Source organism: Lissotriton vulgaris, chromosome 6, assembly GCF_964263255.1.
Source record: "Lissotriton vulgaris chromosome 6, aLisVul1.2, whole genome shotgun sequence".
Lineage (NCBI taxonomy): Eukaryota > Metazoa > Chordata > Amphibia > Caudata > Salamandridae > Lissotriton > Lissotriton vulgaris.
The window spans coordinates 1,838,356,112-1,838,369,879 of record NC_141694.1 but is presented as its reverse complement, the minus strand read 5'-3'; the positions used below and the strand labels follow the sequence as shown (position 1 = coordinate 1,838,369,879).

At 42.3% G+C, this 13,768-nt stretch overlaps 1 protein-coding gene across 1 annotated transcript in view; it reads right to left on the bottom strand.

The window, feature by feature from the left end:
* Positions 1-13,768, bottom strand: part of TMEM214 (transmembrane protein 214) — a 357,109-nt gene that overhangs the window by 299,379 nt on the left and 43,962 nt on the right. Inside the window, exons 2-3 of the mRNA XM_086928122.1 lie at positions 3,544-3,749; positions 1,433-1,583 (exon numbers count right to left, since the gene is read on the bottom strand). Coding sequence (XP_086784248.1) covers positions 1,433-1,583; positions 3,544-3,749 — 357 coding nt within the window. The remainder of the gene's footprint in view (positions 1-1,432; positions 1,584-3,543; positions 3,750-13,768) is intronic.

The window sequence follows — 13,768 nt, the reverse complement described above, 5'->3', positions numbered from 1 at the left end:
CTGCCAGCACAAAAACAACATTCAACATTTTCAAAGGAGGTATAAATTCAGAGCGTCAGATATCGCAAAGACAGTGCTCAATATTTGCAAAAGAATGAGGTAGTTACAAAGTCAAGAGCACGATCTGAAGAAGCTCAGCTACTGTGAAAGTAAATACAATGAATCAGTGGCCAGAACAGATTCTCAAACACCAATTATATCCGTGACTGACCATATGAATGATTTCTTATCAAATAAAAAAAGGCCCCACTACAATAAAAATTATTTAACAAAGTAGTAGGACTCCGTTCCAATACTGCAGCAGCCATCACAGATCTTTTAGGACACTAAACAATTTTTTCACGTAACACAGATTTTAAAACCTCCCCCCACTATATATTCATCAACAACCAAAGCCAAATGAACCTTTTCTAATGAGACAGGACACAGTTCTTCCACGCTTGAAAGTAAAAACAACTAACTACACACGAGTAATAACAAGCAATATACCATTAAGACTGACGAAAGCACCCTCCTCTTAGGAATACTAGAACCTAGCTACCTTAAATTTATTTGTGATTCACATAAAGTCGAAAAACAACAGACTAGGCATTTCTCTAAGAAATTGTAATCCCGCTGTGGATAGCACTAAACAAACAATTAAAACGTAACTCATATCTTGAGTATCCATTTGACAAAGCAGGCAGGAGTCATGAGGGGAAACTTCTCACCCATCTACCTAAAGTACACTTTAGAGGTTCTTAATAAGAAAAAGATATGCGATTAATCTTGTAGTGTAGCTATAGCTTTGTTAGCTCTTAAATTGTGCCATCTTCACAATCCTCGTACATGATTTCAAAGTCTTACAGGGTGGGACATCAGTCATTAAGAATGCAATAGTTAAAGCTAGCTTTATCTCTAATTTTATAAGAATAAACACAATTGCAGTTCAACATATTTAAACAGGTTACATCCGATTATCCACGCAAGGTTTACAGACTTAGGAAACCTTAACAGATGACCTGAAGAATTCAGATCGCAAATAATATTTTATAGAATAAGAGATAGATTTAAAGGCAAAAAATGGGCTCTGAGATAAGCATTTACAGTCCCAATTTTTATTCGGGGGGCTTACATGGGTATAGTCTTCTGCAAAGACATTATTTTCCGAAGAACATTTTCCTTTATTTTATTGAAAAAAACTAACTTTCGTCGAAACAATTATGGTCCTCTATTGCTTGGCACCATGTATAAAAACTCTTATGTTACTCGACAAAGCTACATACGAATGCCCTTAAAAATACTGTTTCTTCTGTGCAGCACTCCAATCTGCAGTCTTAGCTCTACTAAATGCAGAAAAAATAAAATAGGTGTTTATAAAAATGACACAAAAAGACAATGCAGTTGTGCTACCAGTGTGAAACACCTGACTTTCCAATGAGTGGCTACTGACCATGCGTATGCTGGCTGACAGTTGGTTCACTTTTGGGAGCTTGTAACTTGAAGTTCAAGTATCCTGCAAGATCTTTCAACCATACAGAAGGGTTTTCAGGAAACATGTTCTGGCTTTTCGTCAATTCTGCTTGAAGGTCAGCCAAATCAAGCTGTAGGATGAATACATAAATAAAATAAAAAACACATTAAGAAATTGTAGAATTTCAAAAGAAAAAAGCTTTAATTATATTATAACTTTGAAAATTCATGAATTGGTTTATTAACGTTGGAATACACATTAATCTTATAATTTCGCTAGAAATTTCCAAAAAGTAATATGGATAAAGTCTCTGCAATAATTGGCAAGCACAGGACTGTTCATCAACAAATAACAAAATGACACAGGAGACCATTTTTAACATTGACACATCTGCCTTGAAAATGCTTTGTAATCAAAGTGCAAACTATAAAACCTGTTTGCATAATTTGGAGATTGGTATAGTACTGCTAATTAGGCAACTAGTGCACATTTAAAATCAAGAAGTCTATTCCTGAACAACATAGAAATGTGAGTTTTGTGAAGGATGGCTGAGAAAGAAAGCTCTGGTCCTAGAAGGGAGCAAGAAAATATTTACAAAGAACAGAAAATACTTTTAATGATGCACTGTTTGGGTGAGGACTAAAATTATACAGAGGGCCCGCTGGAAGAAAGGGCCTAACATAGAATGCTTTACACAAGGTCTATATACGGAGGATAAAATGCATCAAATCAGGCTACATTTATTAGTAAAATAGCCCATTATAGAAATCAAGTAGGAATAAGAGAATGTAAAAATAGTATTCGGGAACTGAATACTGGCAATTCCCATCGCCTGGAGCAGTGCAGCCGATTCCCCTTTACTATGAAATGCAATCTTAATTTCAATAAGGGAAAGTAAACTTTCAGAAATTATTCATTGGTAGCTCATAAATGCAAGTTTTTTTACTTTTATGGTAAGGTAATACACCTTCATACAGCTGGATACAATCCTACGAAAACACTCTTTAACTGTAAATTACTCATTAAAGACAGTGTGAGATTTTGACTTTAGAGCCTATGGGCAATTTGAACGTTTATAAATGAAAGAAATAAAGGCATAAAATCCTTATACTTATAGCTGAAAAAATGTCTTAGCCAAAACGGCTCGTAGAACAAAGACAGACTGGAATGGAGCAAATACTGTGTTCCAAAACTTCGTTTTAAACTAAAAGGTTTTAACTTGGGCCATACACAGTACATCACCAGAACTGGTCACTAGCAATTCTAAAACGTTCATTATGCATCTCTGTGATTCTATTTCAGCAGTAGACATTTTTTAAAGAACTTTTTTAAAACCACAAATCCAAAGCTGTAGCATGCAGGCATTAAGCACATCGTATTCCCTGTTGAAAACATGACCAAGGGCAAAATTTGATGATATCATTGCAGACTTGAGAAAACGGATTGCTTCTTTGAGCAGAAATGAAGTGCTGGATTGTCTACAAGGAAACAAATATCTGTCGACAGGAATATGCTATTGCAAACCAAGCCTATAATTTACTGCAATATCACGCAGCCATCATATTGCAATTCGGATTAGTTTTGCTGAAGCCCAGAAAAAAAGTCATAAAAAAAGACAACAAATCAAAATTACGTGTTTCATTTTATCAGCATTGGGCCCTTCTTTGACACAGATAACTTGTTTCTGCATCTTCACTACATACACTGAGTGCCCACGTTATTTTTCCAGGTTAACAAATTGTTAGTACCACTAAGTAGTTCATGTACAGTGAATCATGTGTCAGACTCATGGGGTGCGCGTTAGTCCTCCTGCTCAGCAAGCACATTTCAATACTCGAACACGGACACCAGTCAGCCTAGAAAAGGGATGCAGTTGTACACGAAGAGCTCTTTGATTACACCTGCTACTGGATCGGTTTCTCTGATGTAAATTGGGAACATGTAGACTGCTTGCACGTCAAAACCTATTTTCTATGACTAACACTTTCCATGACCTAACATATCCACCCATCTCCGCTACTGCAAACATGACTTAGAAATATGTAGCCTGTGAATTAGATATTAAAGAGGGGGGAAGCAAAAATACTTACTGCTTTCACAGCTTCCTCTATTGTCCGAAATTTCCCCGGTTTGGGTGAGGCATCACTAGTAGGAGTCTTCTTGGCACTTTTGCCTGTGCTGGATTTCTTAGGTTGCAGGTCTGTGGCAGGGGTTGGAGGCATTTGTTCCTTGTTTTGTTTCTTCATTGTTTTTTCAAAACCCAGTTCAAAGATAGTGTCTGACGTTTTGATAGGAGCTAAAATAGGACAAACAGAAAAATTATTAGTGACCGATTCAAATTTTACAGAGATTTGTCAAGTGACAAAAAAGGTAACGACCAATATTGAAAGAACGGTACACTTTACTTCATACCTACAAGAAGCACACATGGCAGACAGCAACACACACTATCAAGTAAACATGGGGGCATGGCCAAGCTGGTGGCCAATGAAGGCGCGTTTTGTGTAAGTTCTACACCGGGCCCTACACAATCCTACATCAACTACCCCCCCCAGGGGCTGGAATAATCCCTTGCAACACAGTGTTGACAGTGGCAACTGACCGCAGCATGTGGTCCGACCACAGAGCAGTGATCGACTCCCTAGTGCTATATTAACAGGTTGTGACATTTCAAGTTAGCGAAGATAATACAGATCACCCTTCACATCTGGTAAACATTGAGGGAGTTTCGCTTAACTTCAAATTTGATTCTTGTTCACATTTAACTATGCTGGGTGAAGACTTTTTTAAGAGCATCTAAGTGATAAAGTCAAACTCGAGTGTTTTGAGATAAATCCCTTGGGGTATGGGGTAGTTCCTATTAAAATGACAGGATGTTTTTTAGCTAATATTTCTCTAGGTAGTAAAATGATTACAGGGAAAGTTTATGCAGCAAAACATGGAGACGCACTTCTTGGTTGGTCACATCAACGTCTTCTGGGTGTACGTCTCAATCCTAATGCCTCCCCACAAGTTGAAGTTCAGGAAGTGGAAGATCTAGCCTCTATGTTTGCAGCACAATTTGAGGAAGTGTTTAGGGACAAACTTGGGTGTCTTAAGGGTTACAAGCATAAGATCAAACTAAGGGAGGGAGATGTGCCTGTTGTGGCCAAAGTTAGACGGATTCCTTTGAATGAGCAGCCACATGTAGAGAAAGATTGATAAACTGATCAAATTGGGGGTTATAGAACCCGTGGTGGCCACACAATGGTTGGCTCCCATTGTTGTCGCAAAAAAGGTCAATGGTGATATTCGCTTACGTGTTGACTTACGTGCATTGAATAAAGAAATAATAGTTGACAAGTTTCCCTTGCCCAACATAGATGAGATGGTTAGCACGTTAGTCGGCGCTAAATACTTTACGACACTTGATTTAGCGTCGGCGTACCATCAAGTTGAATTGGATGTTTCCTCCCAAGAATTAACTGCGTTTGTTACTCCCATGGGAACATACAAGTGTCTCAGAATGCCTTTTGTGCTTATTTCAGCTGCTTCTGTGTTCCAGCGTATAATGTCTTGTGGGGTCAAGTGTTACCAAGACGATCTGCTTATCTTTGGTAGCTCCATGAAGGAACATAATGCCCGTGTGACTGCTGTTTTGGAGCGTCTGAGAGATGCATGTCTGTCTTTGAGAAAAGACAAGTGTAAATTTGGTGTACAGGAGGTTAATTATCTGGGTCACAGATTCACTTGTTGATACCATAGTCAACATAGCGGAACCTGTTAGCTTCTCTACTTTCTAGGTATGGTCGAATTTTATAGTAAGTTCATACCGGACTATACCAAGACGACTCACAATTTGCTGAAACTTACTGTTAAGAACTGTGTTTTTGAATGGTCAGCTGGTTGTAGGGAGGAGTTTGTTAATCTTAAAGAGGAATTAGGCAAGGTTTCTTCTCTTAAGGCGTTTGATCCTTTAGATCCAACTTTTATTACGACGGATGCCAGTGATAAGGGCCTAGGGGCCATTCTTCAAAGAAATCAGAGAAAGGATTGTTGGATTACATGTGCTTCTACATGTCTCAGGGGTTCTGTGTTTAATTACTCAGTTATAGAGAAATAATCTTTGGCCATTGATTGGGCCATGAGAAAGTTTAGAAATCGTATCTGGGGCATAAAAGTGAATGTACTTTCTGATCACAAACCTTTAAAGGAGGTGTTCTCAAAGAAAGGTCTGGATTCCATTTCTTCCAGGATTAAGAGGTGGATAATTTCTCACAACAAGAAAGGTGGGGGAGGGTATAGGGGGCAATATTTAAAGACCAGATTCACTCCATACCCCTGAATTTACCTTACTAACTAAAGGAAGGAAACCGGTCTGTTTGGTGTGATAGAAAGACCACCAATATAAGAGCAACTACAGTTCACCAATAGTACATAACTCGCACAATCTCAGGCTTGAGTGTGGTTTCCATCAGCCCACCCATTTGGCAGAACTTTGTCATCTGGAAAACCAAGAGAGCAGGGTCACCTGTAGCCAAAGATGGTACTTAGGCATAAATACTAGACCCCCTACTCTCGAAACAGTCTCAGCCTCTTTGTTTGTTCAAGGTATGTGAGGACTGATGGAGTGCAGTGCAAGTGATAAACGTGTGTAATAAAAATGACTAAAAAGGACAAAAGAGTACGTAGAAACTGCTCAACACCAGCACTCTTTAACACACATGCTCAAGATCTGTCATCACAACTTCAGGCACGAGAGTACACAAAACGCCTGGTACGAAGAGCGTGGAAGAGAGCTTCTAATGTCAACCGAGATGCTCTACTCGAACAAAGTATGACCAAACCTGCAACTACAAGGCTTACATTTGTGAACACTTTTTGCACATTGTCTAATAAAGTTCAAAAGACGGTACGCAGACATTGGCGTATTTTAAATATTGCCACAGATAAGATTCCGCCACCACTGTTTGCCTTCAAGAGGAGCCCAAGTCTGCGAGATAGGCTCTTGTGTCAATTGTCGCCTTGGTCGAGTATGGACGAGGCTAACACTCTATGGGGCTTCCTCCGGTACGTGGCCACTACCCGTGTGGTTCATGTAGCGTTTGTCCACAGACGATGAAAACTGAGTCAGTAGATATTGGGACTGACCGCCAGTGAATCCTTCAGAAACACACAAACTAACACTGATCGTGTGATCTACATGATCACATGTCCATGCTCACTGAGATACGTGGGCCATACCATTCGCAAAATCAAGGTACAAATCAGTGAGCACAAAAGTACCATACGCTGCAGCAAGCAATCAACATGCCTGACCAATCATTTCCTAAATGCTAAACATCAAGCAGAGGACATCAGATGGGTGATATTAGAACACCCTCTGATCCCCCAACCTGTGACAGACATCTCCAGATTTCTGTTTGTTATGGAACAAAGATGGATTTTCAAACTTAAGACTGACACAGAGGGCCTGAACGACACTATTCCATGGGTCCAGATTTGACCTAGTCAACACAAATACAAACTGGAGACTAATGACAAGAATTCGAAACTAGATGCTATTATCATTTGTCCCACTAGTATGCCATCAGCACAATTCAACAGGTGATCTCATGGATTTACTCAAGAAAGAAATAGTTATAGATGGACCTCTTGTGGGTTTCAGAATTCTAGTCTACATTTACTATCCATGCATTAGGCATAGTAAGCATTATAATTGTGACAACCTCTCTAGTCCCCTTTAAATAGTGGACCTTGAAGGTGTCAGTGTGATTTCAATTAAAACCTCCTGGCTTTAGGGACATCGTTGCTGAACACACATGCTAGTGTTCTTTCAGTAATTTGCCACACATTCGACTCAATTCATAGCACCTTCACATATAGGCTATGTAATACTAGTAGAATCCCCTTTCTTCTGTGGTGAATTTGCGGTTTGAGAATACATAACAGTGAGTTGAGGGTCTGCGAGTACAATAAATACAAATAAGTCCAGTAATTGAGAGATCAGACCTTCAATATAGCCAGAATAAGCCCTTACGTATTCGATGTACATTGAAACACACGTTGCCGAAATACCGCGACTGGTGCTGGCGCTGCCATTTGATTTTGGAAACAAAGAACCCACAAGCGCGAGACTTCTTCCAGCACGCATGCGCGCGCAAGTAGCGGCTCGTCAATACGCCGGCATTCTGAATAGAGACCCCACTTGAGCTAGCAACCAGGCAGGCGCTTGCGCTGTATATACACAATCGCGCCCAAGGCAGGGCAGTGTCTGAGGCCATTACGAGATCGTGCAAGCTCCCCTAGTGTCGCGATGAGATAACACATCAGAGCCTAACTTAAAACGCGGGCTTTTATCGGGCCAAATTAAATAATGAGATCCAATTAAGTCAATCAGCAACAGTATAAGAAAGGACTCCACACCATCCCCGGTACCTCCCATATTGCCATATAGAACACTGAGTTCTATATTGCATATGGCATAGTTCGAATAGAATATTGAGTTATTTGTGAAGGGTTATTCTAATAATACTCATTCCCACCAGATTGCGCCCACAGATTTGGGTGGGCTCAATGACATAAAATGTTTTACCTTATCTTAGTCGCTGTCTACCTGCGGCCGTTACTGTTTTTGAATGGCGTGCTATGTGGTCTTTGGATAGAAGTTCTTTTAGTGTGAGCATACTAGGGGCACAAAAGTAGGATAATGCGATTACCCTTTGTCCCCCTGTGTTCTTTCTCACTACTAGAGCGGGGCCTCTACCACCAAGCAATTGCCGGTTAAGGTGAGGCTCACTCCCACAAAAAGCTGGGTGAGTACTTTCCAAATATTAATACATTTTTTATTTTAATCCCCTAAATGAGTACTTTATGCCAAAGGGGTAAGTCGAATACAATGTTTAAACGACTTTGTGATATGATTCAGCTCCTTGCTTTGAGCACATTTTGCTGTTCACCACTGTATTAGGTTGCTTTATTCTGACAGTATTCCTTCCTTTTTCCAGGGATGAAGAAGTAGCTCTCAAACTACACACACATGAGATACATGTCTGGTAGGGTGGTAATAAACCACCAATTTCATTTTTTCCGTTAAATGTATTAACAAAATACTTTTCCACTTAAGGTTCTTTGCAGTAGCACTTTCACAATTAAGGTCCTGAAGAAAGCCGAGCCAATGAGCTTTACGGCTGAAACAGGTCGACCTCACTTCTAGCCAATAGATAGTTCAAATTATCCCATACTATCAGGCGGTTTTTAACTTATGGCATCAGGGCAATTCCCAATAAACATATTTTTTGTCCTTTTAGTCATTTTTATTACACAAGTTTATCACTTGCACTGCACTCCATCAGTCCTCACACAGCTTGAACAGACAAAGAGGCTGAGACTGTTTCGAGAGTAGGAGGTCTAGTATTTATGCCCAAGTACCATCTTTGGCTACAGGTGACCCCGCTCTCTTGGTTTTCCAGATGACGAAGTTCCGCCAAATGGGTGGGCTGATGGAAACCACACTCAAGCCTGAGATTGTGAGAGTTATGTACTATTGGTGAACTGTAGTTGCTCTTATATTGGTGGTCTTTCTATCACACCAAACAGACCGGTTTCCTTCCTTTAGTTAGTAAAGTGGATAATTTCTCTACAGGAATTTAATTTTGATGTGGATTACGTTCCTGGTGTAGCCAACAAATCCGCTGATTGTTTGTCAAGATTGGTCATAGAAAATGTATGCGATAATGAAGAAATACCTAATAATGATGATGTTGTCAATGTCTGTGAAATTACGGAAGGTACTGTGAATGAAACTGAATGGAAGAGTGAAATTGAGAAGGATGATGAACTTAAGAGGACTATTCAGATGTTGTGCAACAAGGGTAAACTGGAAAAACCTTGGTCTCTTGTTTCTGATGAACTCTCTGTTGTGGATGGACTTTTAGCTAGAGGAAAAAAGCTTGTTCCTCCTCATGGGGTAAGGAAAAGACTGCTTGACTTTGCGCATTGTGGTCATCTCGGAATAGTCAAGACTAAGGAATTATTGAGACAACAGTTCTGGTGGCCAGGAATGGATCTGGACATTGAAAGAATGGTTCGTGAGTGCATGGAGTGTAGTGCTAGTGATAAGATTCTCAAGACAAGACAATCTCCGATGGTCTGTAGAAAACTGCCCAAGCATCCCTGGGATGAAATTTCAATTGATATTGTTGGTCCTTTCAATGGTGTCAGTGATACCCCATATCTCATTGTGGTCCTGGACTTATAGAGGTTGGTGCTGTTAGGGAGATTTCCACAAATTGCGTAATAAAATCTTTAGATGAGATATTCAAAAGAGAGAGTTTCCCCAACAGTATCCGGTCTGATAATGGACCACAGTTTTGCTCCAGTGTCTTTCAAAGTTTTTTAAGTGACAGAGGAATAGTTCATAAAAGATTTGCGGTATACCATCTGGAAACAAATAGGGCTATTGAGAGTCAACAAAACACTGAAAGAAAGCATTCAACTCGCAAGGGTCAATGGTCTAGATTGGAAAGTTATGCTCCAAGACAGGATCACTGCATATCACCAGTCACCTCTTTTGACCACTGGAAAGTCTCCCTTTGAGCTGTTCAAAGGTAGGATGCCCAATTCTGTTTTGTGCCCTGGTTGGATGCAGCTCAACAAGGGTTTTGTTGACAATAAAAAAGAGAGATTGCCAAACAATATGATATAAAATGTTATTTTGAGAATAAAAGAAACGCTAGTGAAAGTTAGAGCTCCGGTTGGCACTAGACCATGGTCAAAATATATTAATGTACGTCCTGTTAAAGTTTTTAAAAATGCCATAAAAACCAGTGATGGGAGAATTTGGAATAAGAGTCGCATTGTGGTGGTTAATAGCAAAAAACTGGTTAACACAATAATGACCCCTCACAAAGTGAGTTAATGAATACGTTACCTTCCACATCCTATTCATCTCGTTCTTCTGAACTTTTCAGAAAAAGGAGCTCTACAGTGCGCCGACTTCCTGCTTATATGAAAGATTATGTTTAATTTTATGTTTGATATGCTTCTTATGTTGTTTAGTTCCTGCTAAGATGAAAGATCTAGTGTTTTTTAGGGCTCAGCCTAGCGTACACTGCACAGCAGTGTTGCGCAGGCCGAGATCTTACGTTTTTCAGTACTGGGGTTGAACCCGCCTCTCTCTTCCATTGGCTAGCTCCATAAATGGAGGCTAGCCATTGGAAGAGAATGAGGTCAATCAGTCTTGGGGCAGATCTGTGGGCGTTTGTCTTTTTTTAAGCCCCGCCCCCTTTGTTTCGTCATTTAAAGGTGGGCCATTGTGGGAGTTTACTTATTTTTTTTTTACAGGGATGTTTTTCGCCATTGCTAGCGTCTCTGTTGCCGGGATGGACGTAGCAATTTCTGTTGCCGGGGATCTCACACACGCCAGGCAGCCCGGGATGTTTTCCTTCTCCGCCGCCTCCCCCTCGCCGCCGGGCTGCACCCCTCCCTCCCTCCCCAGCGGCCATGCTGCCTCGGCTCAACACACACACACACAATGAAGGCACGCAGCTGGCAGGCAGTGAGTTACCTGTCTTTCCCACGGTGCTCTGCCCCAGCACCACCAGGCGCACGGTGCGAGCAGCGAGCGGGGGTCAGGCTGACAGAGCGCCGCAGCGGCCGGGGCAGAGGGAAGGGCGAGCTCATGGTGCCCAGTCCGCTGCTCTGTTCTCGATGCCCTAACATCTCCGCTGCCCGCTGCTCCCTGGACCCCGCTCCCTCGGTCTCTCCTCAGACTCCGATGCGGCGAGCATGCTGGCTCTGGCGCAGCTCCATGACCCCAGCCTCGGCGCCTGCACCCTTATTCTTCCCGGATCTCTGCTCTTGGTGTGGCAGTGGGCATCTTTTCCTGCCTGACGGCCTGGGAGGAGCGGCCACAACGTTTTGGAAAGGCGCCGGAGCGCCATAAAAATCACTCAGGCGTCCCGCAGCGGGGAGCCACTTTTGCCAGTCTTTTTCTTCCCCACATCTGATCCCCAGAGGCTGGCTTACTCTTTGCTTTCTCTTTGTATCACATATTTGGATGCAATGACGGAAACCGCAAAATACAAGTCGGGCGCCACACTTTGTATTTATGATGTGACTTGTATCACATATTTGGATGCAATGACGGAAACAGCAAAATACAAGTCGGGCGCCACACTTTGTATTTATGATGTGACTTGTATCACATATTTGGATGCAATGACGGAAACAGCAAAATACAAGTCGGGCGCCACACTTTGTATTTATGATGTGTATCACATATTTGGATGCAATGACGGAAACAGCAAAATACAAGTCGGGCGGCACACGGATGTGTGACGATACATCACAAACCGTAACAAAGCATGGCATTACAACGTAGTTTTAACATCGGAAAAACAATTACATAGCACGCAATTACATCGCATGCCGTTACCACGCGATTGCTGTGTCCCAGATGGTTAGTGGCATTACAACGCAGTAGATGAGATCGCCTCCCGTTACTACGCTTTTTGTTTGCCAGAGTCTAATAACTCCGCCAAACGTGATGGCTTGGAAGGCCCAATTCTAATCTATGATGGTCGGCGATGTAACTGTTTTGGCTCATGGTCCCAGGTGGCATTCTGACTCCTCCGAGCACAAAGCTTTTTCAATATTATATACAAGCCATAGTTGCTGTTTATTTATCTTGTGCAACTAAGAACCACTGACAAAGCCAATAGTTCTGACTTGTACTTATGATGTGACTTGTGTCACATATTTGGATGCAATGACGGAAACAGCAAAATACAAGTCGGGCGCCACACTTTGTACTTATGATGTGTATCACATATTTGGATGCAATGACGGAAACAGTAAAATACAAGTCGGGCGGCACACTTTGTACTTATGATGTGACTTGTATCACATATTTGGATGCAATGTCGGGCGCCACACACAGTGTGGCTCTGTGTGGGTGTAAATGCAATAGGTCCTGCATTTGTGAGCGTTTATGCTATTGGCATTGTAAAAGACAATGCCATTTATTTAACGATTAGGCTATTAGGCTAATTAGGCTATTGGCAATGTAAATGACAATGCCATTTATTTTTTTATTTTGTATGGGGCAGATGTGTGATGTTATCTTGTGCCATGCATCTTTCTTCCCTTGAATGTGTCATACTGTTCCATGTGAAACTAATATGGAACTTCTGATTCTTGTACTTTGTAAGAGTTCTACATCCGGCAGTTGAAGGCTATCCTTGTGTGGTTGAGGTGCATTAAAGCCACCTTGCTGAAATTGGCTCCCGCATTTTATTCTCTGCGAAACACCACAGGGGGGAACTGGCGGTGCCTGGCTGCTCCTGTGGCAAAGGGGCTGGGAGGGGCATGCCGCAGAGGACAATGAGGGAGGGGTGAATAATGTTCCAGGCCACCGCCTTGGGCCCTTCGTAGGAGTTTCCTGTGCAGCGTCATTCTGTGGGTAACCCGGCTCCTGCTGAGGAAAAGTCAAGCAGCAAAGGTCCGTCGACCTGCACACGGGGATGACCACAGCAATTACTATACTTCAGCCACCCACACCCACTACTCAGTCTCCTCTCTCTCCCTTCTAAGCCTCATCGCTGATGAGATGAAGGAACAACGGCACAGCTCATCAGTGCATGCGAGGACTCAGACTTCCCGGTGTTGTGGGCTACCCAATGACAGCAGGAAGGAGGGGCAATCACTAGTCTATGCTCCTGCTTGACCACTGCTGTAGCAGACAGACTGTGCAAATACTGTGCCCTCGCAAGGGGGGAGCAGGTGAGACTGTTTCTTCCTTTTTCTCCACACATCTACAGCGGCCTGTGATCCTACTACAAGATGGTGAAGCGTAAAAAGTGGCAGGCCGCAACTAGTAGCGTCAGAAAGTAGGCCTATCACATCTGCACCAGGGTTGGGCATCATGGCCCAGCTGGAAGACACACTAGGGAGTCACTCGGAACAGTTCATCAAAATCTTGGAAGCTATCCAAGACACTAAATGCACCCTAGAAGTGGAAAAAAAAAAGACTAGGTCTCTTTGGAGGTGACCCGCTTGCAGGCCGACCAGCAGAAACTCTCTTTGAGGGTGGACGATGCAGAATCTGCATTCACTACAATGGGCACATCTCTCTAAGAGGTACAGTCACAGGTGAAAGTACTGCAGGCGGATGTGAGGCGCCTGCTACTGACGGCAGAGGACACAGAGGGTAGATCCCGCTGTAATAATGTTCCCCTTGTGGGACTGCCTGAAAGGGTGGGAGGGCCAGATACGGAATTGTTCCTTGGACAATGGCTATGGACGACAGAGTTGGCAGGAAAGGTTCCCAAATTA